General features: G+C 49.7%; 4 protein-coding genes across 4 annotated transcripts; 3 read left to right on the forward strand and 1 right to left on the reverse strand.

Moving 5' to 3' along the window:
• Positions 1-36: 36 nt before the first annotated feature.
• Positions 37-1,837, reverse strand: LOC117580929 (60S ribosomal export protein NMD3). Its single transcript, XM_034267709.1, has 2 exons — positions 811-1,837; positions 37-747 (listed from the first exon to the last, which is right to left on the reverse strand). Exons 1-2 carry the CDS (start codon positions 1,737-1,739, stop codon positions 111-113), a joined length of 1,566 nt encoding a protein of 521 aa, XP_034123600.1. The 5' UTR covers positions 1,740-1,837; the 3' UTR covers positions 37-110.
• Positions 1,838-2,168: 331 nt separating this feature from the next.
• Positions 2,169-2,557, forward strand: LOC117580933. The gene has a single exon (XM_034267713.1). It carries the CDS (start codon positions 2,263-2,265, stop codon positions 2,473-2,475), a length of 213 nt encoding a protein of 70 aa, XP_034123604.1. The 5' UTR covers positions 2,169-2,262; the 3' UTR covers positions 2,476-2,557.
• A 1,970-nt stretch (positions 2,558-4,527) lies between these two features.
• LOC117580931 (shematrin-like protein 3) lies at positions 4,528-5,058 on the forward strand. Its single transcript, XM_034267711.1, has 2 exons — positions 4,528-4,637; positions 4,720-5,058. Exons 1-2 carry the CDS (start codon positions 4,626-4,628, stop codon positions 5,053-5,055), a joined length of 348 nt encoding a protein of 115 aa, XP_034123602.1. The 5' UTR covers positions 4,528-4,625; the 3' UTR covers positions 5,056-5,058.
• A 261-nt stretch (positions 5,059-5,319) lies between these two features.
• On the forward strand, positions 5,320-5,941 carry LOC117580932. The gene has a single exon (XM_034267712.1). The coding sequence runs from the start codon at positions 5,409-5,411 to the stop codon at positions 5,847-5,849; it is 441 nt and encodes a 146-aa protein (XP_034123603.1). The 5' UTR covers positions 5,320-5,408; the 3' UTR covers positions 5,850-5,941.
• Positions 5,942-8,835: the final 2,894 nt, after the last annotated feature.

Raw genomic sequence — 8,835 nt, forward strand, 5'->3', positions numbered from 1 at the left:
AGGGGAGGGGAGAGGAGGGGAGGAGCTGTAGCCAAATGTTTAGCAAGGATTCCTTTTAGTTGTTTAAGCAAACTATACAAAGAAAAATATATGTAAAGCAAAAAAGAAACCTAAAGCTCGGGCTCGGGCTCGGGCTCTGGCTCTGCATCGCCCATTTCATCATCGGCGCACTCCAGCGTCATGTCCTCCAGCATCTCCTCGAGCGTTATCTGTGGCACATCCTCGCTGGCTGGCTGCGACTCGCTGGGCAGCGTTTTGTTTGTGTCCCGGTATATGTTCACCTGTCCGCGCATGTCCACATTCTCCTCCAGATCGTCGAGGAACTCGTGGTAGTCGTGCTTGCTGCGCTCATCCGTTGCCTCCGCCGCCAAGTGCTTGAGCTTCCACAGCCGCTGACTGAGACGTGTCTGGCGATCGTAATGCTTGCGCACCAGCACCACATCCGGCACGAGATCTGCGGGCAGCTTCTCAAACTCTGGATCATTGATGTTCGCCTCGCCCGTGTTGTAGCCCATGACAGAGTCGCCCACCTTCAGCAGATGCCCCAGATGGGAGCGTGTGTGTATGGGACTGTCGTTGATGCCCAGCTGCGAGGAGCGCATCACCCAAATGTCACACAGAGCGTGCTTAAACGACAACTGCCCCTGGCCCGGGTACGTTTTGCGATCCTTCTCCATAATAACCTCAACGTCCATGACGATGTACTCCACCAGCTGCTTGGGATTGCACACAGCCTCAAAGGGTGCTCTGCGGAAGAGAGAGAAAATGAATGTTTGGGCAAGTCGTTGGGGGATTTAGATGCGAAAATACCTAAAGTAAACCTGCGAAGTTAGCTCTGCAATCTGTGCTGTGAGTGGATCTATCAGATGTATGCTGCTGGACACACGATTCACCAGGCAAATGGGCGATAGGTTGCCCAGCTGGTGGCGCAGCTTCTTGGACAGGCAAACGGCGCTGTCCTTGGACACGGGCGCCAGCTCGACGGACCACGAGTACTTGTAGTTGTAGTTGTTGCTGTGTATATCGTGAGAGATGAGCCGCTTTGAGGTCGTCACCTTGCCGGGCACCTGTGTCAGCAGAAAGTCCACCATGCGCCGTGCATGATTCTCATTTGCGTAATAGAAATCCAGGCCGCCATGCTCCGGCTTGATGCCCAGCGTGTGCTCGTGCGCCTTGTGCTTGAGTATCAGCTGCTCCAGGTAGTAGAATGTCTTCTTGTTCTCCGCCCGCTGACGCACCTGCACCAGGCAGCGCCAAAAGTCCTTTGCCTCCGTGCGATGGCAGTCGGTGCACATTTGATTCTGCACCGTGAACTCCACGACAAAGATCTGCTGGAGCACAGTGCCGCCGACGATCTCGCCATGCACTGTGAGCTTCACCTTGATGCGCTTTGAATGCTGTTCGGTCCATATGAAGCCTGCATCGACGAGCTTCACCTCTTTGAGGCCCTTTAGCTTTTTAAGGCAGAGCGCGAGCAGCTCGCGGGACTCGAGGGAGGCCTGAATCCATTCGGTGGGTGGCTGTAGGTAGCGCTCACAGTTGCGGCAGAAGTGCAGCACCGCCTGCTTGGGTATGTTCTCAGTTATGTCCACATGATTGCGCAGACAAGTGACGCACATGTTGGCTGGATTCGGTTGGATGGGAACGGCACACTCGCAGCAGAGGATGACGGCATTGGGTACGTTGATCTGGCTGCGGCTGTCGCCCAGGGGGCTGACATCAGCGGATTCGTGATCCATGGGTGTGTTGTGATCTTCCCTTTTTCCCTTCGTTTATCTCGAAATTTGTTACTGACGCAGTTGCTGGAGTATGCAAGTAAACACGTGCCCGTGTATCAAATTATCGATTCAATATACCGACAGGCCCTCGGAAATATACCAACATATACAATTCATTATCAAAATACACTCTAAATATACCGTAAATCCAAAACCATTTTCCTGTACTTTGATCTTCTGTTTAATATTACCAGCTAGTTAAGACTTTCAGCTTTAAAACTATAATTTTAGTCAAATAATAGTTCAATTCCCCACAAGATTGGCTGATTTTCATGACGTATCTTTATTGGAGTGATTGCAGAACAAGCTTAAAACTAATAAGATCAACCAGAAAAAAAGGAATTAAAAGTTACGTGTGTGGGAATGACATGTGTCAAAAACACTGCCTCAATGTCATCACTAGCTACAAATTAAAAACAACAAAAAGCACAGATCAGATATATTTTTTTTTTTTGGAAACCGGCAAAGCGTAAATTTCATCATCATGCAGAAGAAACCCATCAATGCCAACGCACTGCTGGACAAACTGCATCGCGGCGCCGTCTACGCCTGCATCGGCGTCACCCTCTACGGCACCTATGTGCTGGGCAGCCGCTATTACCACTACTACACTGTTATACGCCCGGAGAAGCAGCAGGCGGAGCTGAAGCTCCTCGACGAGGGCGCCCACGACAAGGCCAAGGAGCTGAAGTACTAGACATTTACCCCAATGTTATCTTTAATGTTTGTTAAGCGTAATAAATTGTAAGGAAATGTAAGCATTTTCCCATCAAATGGATGCCCAACCAAAAGTCGCAGCCACTGGCCGCTGTTGTTGTTGTGTAACATGCACAGCTGATTGCTGATTGCTGATTGCTTCGTCAAAGAGCAGGGGGAAGGGGGCGTAATATTTAAAGACGGTTTCTAACGGATTGAGGCAGATCAGATCTGGCCACAGCCAGCTGGTTCTTCAACAATGCGCCATTAACAGTCGTGATAATAAATCAAGCGACTAGATTTCCAGTCAATGGGTAAGGAGAATCAATCAATTTAAAGACTAGAATTATGTAAAATCGGCGCCAAGAATTATGGTTTAGCGCTGGCAATCGAAAAATGTTTTGTGCTTATCTCTGAGGGGCATCGTGACTGGGACTGGGCTTCCGCTTGCTTAACTTGGCCCGCATCTGCAGTCAGCAAGTCGGCAGATCGGAGACGTCGCGTGCATTAACCTCATCGCCGGTGCTGGCTGCAGCCCGCCCGAATAGTCCAAGTACTAGCGAATATTAACATTAAATGGTACAACAGCAACAACAATAGACAGGCTAGGCCACAACAATGGCGTTGCCACCCACTTTTGTGTAGATGTCGAGACGTCGTCGGAGGGGTGGGGAGCTTGTGAAACAAGCGCTTGCATTTTCCATGCTTCATTTCATTTGATTTCATTCAACAATGTTGCCTCCGGCCATTGCCCCACTCCACTCTTCCGCTCGCTGCCATCCCATCGCATTGGCAAATCAAAAAGTGCATTTGCAATTGTAGCTGCCACTGCGGTCAAGGTCGTCCTTCATTGTGGCCCAAAGCACTCGGAAATGAGTCGCAAAATGTTAAAACGCGACTGAGCGATACCCTTTTACATGGTTTGAGTCTTGAAAGAAGGAACTAATGCACATGGAAGGGAGAAATTTGTATCCCTTGGGTTTTGTTTCGCTAAATACTCATTTCAGATCGCGATGGCGAGCATTGAGCGAGGCTTCAGTCGTTGCTCGCGGATTATTATAGTTGCCACACACAGTTCCAGCATACCCTACCCGCCATGTATGTTTTACAGGTAACCCAATGAGTCGTGCTCTGTGGATTCTTTCGATAAGAGCGGGAGGCAGCAATGTATTTTTTTTTTTCATTTTGCATTTGAAATGATCTGGCAGCTTAATTAAAAATGCCAAAATGCTGTAAACGTGCAATTGTTCATAATTTGTATGTAATCGCATGCATATTGTGTGTTTTGAATGCATTTCCCACGAGGCTTGGCATTTCGATTTGGCCCGCCCCCCGCTTCTAGGTGGATCACAACGGTCTCCCATGCTAGACATGCAAACATATGTATGTACATTGGGTAACTGTAATCCATACACACATGCGTATGTCTTTCTGTATGTAATCTGTAGTGCTGCAGGTGAAAGTGTCATACGATAGTTGGTCGCCAGGTGATTGTGGCACTCATTTCAGTGTGGATCGTATTGCCTGGTTGTGGAATTCAGATTTTGTTGGATTGCATAATGGCAGGCCGCCGTGGCTTTTAGAACTTGCATTTGGTTTATTTAATGAGCGGAAATCGAGGAAGGGGAGTTAAAACGTTAGTTGCAACGCCCACTCACAAATCTGTAGGGGTTGAGCTGCGCTGAGAACTGACCTTTTGGCTCGCTTGCAGCATAAACAATATTCGATTTCAAGCCGTCCCCCCGCCAGCCATCATGCATTCGCAATCCCTTAGCTTTAACAATCGCTGAATTCGCTGCCGATTCTCCGCTGCTGCTGCGCTGTTTCTGCTGCTGATGCTCCGCTGCTGCTGCGCTGCTTCTGCTGCTGATGCTACCCTGTTGCTGCTGCGCTGCTTCTGCTGCTACTCCTCTGCTGATGCTGCTGCTGCTGCTGCTGCTGCTGCTGTGAGCTGTGGGCTGGGGGAAGGGAAGGTGATTGGCTTTTGCATAACTGCAAACTGTAGCAGCAATGCCCTGGACGGTGACTATAAAAGCGCAGGGCACAGCTCCCAACCATAAACAAACGCAGGTCGGCTTCAATCGCGACAACCAGCAGCAGCAGCGGCTCCATTGCAGACAGACACAAGAAAAACCCCACACCCCCTGCAAAATGAAGTACTTGGTAAGATCAGCAGCAGCAGCCGCAGCCTTAGCAGCAGCAGCAGTGTCACCCCCCAAAGGACTAACCACCGTTATTCCTGCAGTGCATTTTTGTGATGCTTGCCATATGCCTGGCCAGCAGCTGGGCAGCCGTTTCCGAGCCAGCTGGTGCTCTGCCCGAGATCCCAGAGCAGGATGCGGCGACCGCCATTGGTGAGAAGAAGACGGAGAAGCGCGGCATCTATGGATTTGGCCATGGCTACGGTGGATACGGTGGGTATGGCGGCTACGGTGGCTACGGAGACTATGGACACGGCCACTACGGTTATGCCAGTCCGTACTACGGCAGTTTTGGATACGTGCACAGCGCCCCATACTACGGCGGCCATCATGGCGGCTACTATCCCTACCACGGTCACGGCCACTACGGCTACTACTAGGAGGGGAAGGGAAGGCTCCGGCAACAAATCCATGCATACATAATTTTTTTTTTATCGCTTCACATTCATCAACTGCACATCATGCAAAATATACATTAATATACATACATAAATAGATGTATCGAAGAAAATGAAATAAAAACATTTGGTCCAAAATAATTTGAACCTGTAAGCTGTTCGCGCCGCTTTATGTGGCTAATCGATAGTTATAATGCCCTCCCCACCACTCCTCAGTTGATTTAAGTTTCTCAACGATCTGGCAGCCTTGGGGAATAACTGTTTCTGACAAGCCATCATCAATCGCGGCCAAATATTGTTTTCTGCAAGCAAATTTAATCTTTTTGTGCTTTAAAATGTTGAAACGTGATCTGCAGAGCATCACACTGAAGCTGTCCGATCTCAAGGAGTACGACGCTAAGCGCCTTGAGAACAAAATTAAGAATCAGCGCCCCCGACAATCTGTGGAGCCCATCACCGGGGACGACGCGTCCACTTCGGGCACGACCACTTCCAGCTTTTCAGGTGGCAATTTCACGGATACACCGTCCGCGAACACACCCACTGGTTCGACCACGCCAACGCTGCCCACCGAGGAGGATGTGGCTGATCGTCCGCCCCGACCCACTTCCGTGGCCGCCACAGCCACAACCGCAGCCACGAATTCCGGCTCGACCGACGATGATGTTAGCGTGGCGGCCGTGGCCGATGACAACGACACCATCGATGAGCTCAGCGACGACAACTGGGTCGACTTGGAGCCCAACGACGAAGATGGAGCAAGAGGTGGAGCCTAGCCTAGACAAGCCAAGCGGCATGCATTTCTGGTGCTTGCATGTGCCCAATTTTGTAAACGTAACAAAATAATTAGAGCAGAATTCAAACTCGATTCGTATGCATTTGCAGCGGTCATAACTAAGGGAAGGGAAGGGAGGGGAAGCGTGGAGGAAATATATTTACAGCTAAACACAGCCACAGCTTAAAGCTGGTCGCTATGTGGCCATACAAAGCTGGCTGCTCAGGAACTACGTATTGCCATCTCTCTTTCTTGCACTGGACACGAGAGAGAAGGCACAACTAGGGAATATTTGTTGTCCAATATTCTGGCTCTTATCGTCTCTGAAACCTGTGAGATGAGCGTTCATCAAAAGGATAAAAAAACTATATTAAACATTAGTAAAATATTATGAACTAAATTAACAACTAACTCCGAAGAGTGGCGTTGATTTGATTAAAAAAAAGAACAGCATACTTTTCGGGGTTAAAAACAAAAAGAAATAAGACTTCTGAGAAATTGTTAAAGGAAAATTCTTAATGCTTAGCTTTTAAATTCACTTCTAAATTCTCCACATGATGTCTTGGGAGTGTGCTGCCTGGGGTGGCGGAAGTATCCACCGCCAGCCGCAACCCAAGGCGCAGCTTGGTGGCTGTCAATCGCAGATGGCCCTCTACCTGGCTGTGTTTATCCAACCTGTTGCCATATGCACATTTCGTAATCCCACAAGAAAAACTCAGAAAAACCAAATGGATGCTGCATGCATTTGCATAGTGACGTGTGGTTGCCTTACGTTAGAGCGACACATGTGCCCGGCAGGATCCCATGGATGACGACACTACAAATTGTAAGCTCTTCGGTGAAGCTCAGGCTCACAATCCACGTGATTTAGGCACTCACATGGTGGTGGCAGTGGGGACAGCCATCATCCATTGCAGTGGAAAAGCACACTGTAAAAGCTCGAAAGCTTGTGCACGGGCGCTGCATTTCAAAACGGGACGGCGAGCTTTGTTGTTTCTGTTGTTCTGTTCGTCTGGTGTTGTCGCTGCCAAGACGCGGCCAAAACACAACGGTAAATCCTGCTAGTCTGCTGGTCGCCGGTCCCTTTCCCGCTCCAGTCCGGTGCGTGACGTGACGTGACGTTAAACGGCGGCCCGCGGCCAATTTGTTGCCCGGCCAAGCTAAATTGTGGACAGTATTCAATTAATTAAGCGTACAAATTCGATTTTCGAGCGTCGCTTACAGCTGTATTGGTGCACAGGTATTGGGTACCTGTCTCTGTGTGTGTGTGTGTCCGTGACCTGCAGTTAAGGATCGACCCGTGCAGCACGTGGCACGTGCCAGCGAAAAGTGCAAAGGGTAAGTTTACGTGGCCCAAGGGACGTCGCGCAGAGCCCCCATATACATCGAGATATACTATAGGAACTCGTAACCACCTGTCATACACACACACAGTAAAAGAGAGAGAGAGAGAAAGACACACACAGCTATAAGCACGTGCAACAGCGAAGAGGGACGCCTGCCGAACGGCCAAGGAGCTGCCGATGCTGCCGGCCAACATTCAGTTCCAATGAGTTCCACCGCGCGGTCGTTGTCCGATCCATCAGCACAGGACCAGTCCCAGCATCACGCCATTGCTTGTAAGTAGAAACCATTTTGTAGACAGACAGACAGACAGACAGGACGGCAGTGTGCATAATTAGCACCCACAATCCACAATCCACAATCCACACCACACACAACCCACAAGCTCAACAGGTGCCAAACGCCCACTGGCCGTGACTGGCCGTGCAATATTAATGCAGCCCACAGCGGGCCACGACAAGTGCATGTTAAATAGAAGGCGGTAACAATGCAAACGACTCGAAACAGACACAGACACGGACACAGACACAGACACGGTGCCTGACACAGGCAGGATGCCCATGGCCCAGGGCCAACCCATTTGCTTGCCTTTGCCGCCATTTGACTGCTCGCTGGCTGGCTGCGTCATGGCAATGCGGCAGGATGTTCCGTGCTGTCGCTGCAGTTTTTATTTTAATGCCCTGCACTCAAACTCATTCACGGGGTATATTCGATTAGTGTGTAGCTGGATATGGCTCTTAGCCTCTCTCTGACTCTGAGGAAACTGACTGCAAAAAGGAAAGGGAAAACACCTATGAGATCGCCCAAAGATCTACTCGTAAGCCACCTCAAGCTTATGGGGTAGTCCTTGCTCCCACTCGTTGGCTGTTGGCTTGGGCGCTTCCTTTGTTATTGCCAGACAATTTGCGGCTGATTGCCGACTGCCAATCTATTTTTGTCAGCTAATTTGCATGCATTTTCTTTGCATTACTTTTGCTGCGCTCAGTTCCTGGCAGCTCAGTGAGTGACTCCACAAAGGGGTACCCCAGTCCGGGAAGGGTGTCAATGGTGATTGCTGCCAGCGAATATCTGTTTACGGTAAGTTCCCTGAAGTTTGGGGAAGACAAGTGAATGCACCTATTAAAATATTAAAATCAATCCAGCATGAGCTGTCTGACACCGATAAGAGGCCGTCCTGCCCGGCCATTGCCCAGTCGCGGATCGCGGATCGCGGATCAAGGGTGTAAGTATCTAATGCTGCTGCTGCTAAGTGCATTCCATGCACAGCCTAATATATCAGCGGCCTGAGCTATTGACCGCAATTCGGCACCTGCTTATCACCAGCATCCAGCATCCAGAATGATCCCCGGGCAGGCTAATCTGCGCTGTAAGCTGAACAAACAACAAACACAATCAATTCTGAGGAGGCGCTATCATCCAGAGACGGATGAATGGCAAACTCCAAGCTAAGGCTGCAGTGGGTCCATGCAGATGGAGTTTCAAAATAGCGCAAAAGCGTTTTAAAATAGCCCAAAGAAAAGTCACGGAGTGTCCAGGAGCGCACTCACAGCTGAAAGGTAAACAGGGGAAACCGGAAAAGTCTCAAGTCTGAAATTGTTATACACAAGCCCGCGCCTGTCCGCTCCGCTCCTGAGCTAGCGTTT

Source organism: Drosophila guanche, unplaced genomic scaffold (genome assembly GCF_900245975.1).
Source record: "Drosophila guanche unplaced genomic scaffold, DGUA_6, whole genome shotgun sequence".
NCBI lineage: Eukaryota > Metazoa > Arthropoda > Insecta > Diptera > Drosophilidae > Drosophila > Drosophila guanche.

Bases quoted from the DNA above. Each gene is read 5' to 3' on its own strand.
- LOC117580929 (XM_034267709.1), bottom strand. From the start codon at position 1,739: ATGGATCACGAATCCGCTGATGTCAGCCCCCTGGGCGACAGCCGCAGC. The intron at 748-810 runs GTATTTTCGCAT...TCTCTTCCGCAG, and splicing joins ACTTCGCAGGTTTACTTTAG to AGCACCCTTTGAGGCTGTGT.
- LOC117580933 (XM_034267713.1), top strand. From the start codon at position 2,263: ATGCAGAAGAAACCCATCAATGCCAACGCACTGCTGGACAAACTGCAT.
- LOC117580932 (XM_034267712.1), top strand. From the start codon at position 5,409: ATGTTGAAACGTGATCTGCAGAGCATCACACTGAAGCTGTCCGATCTC.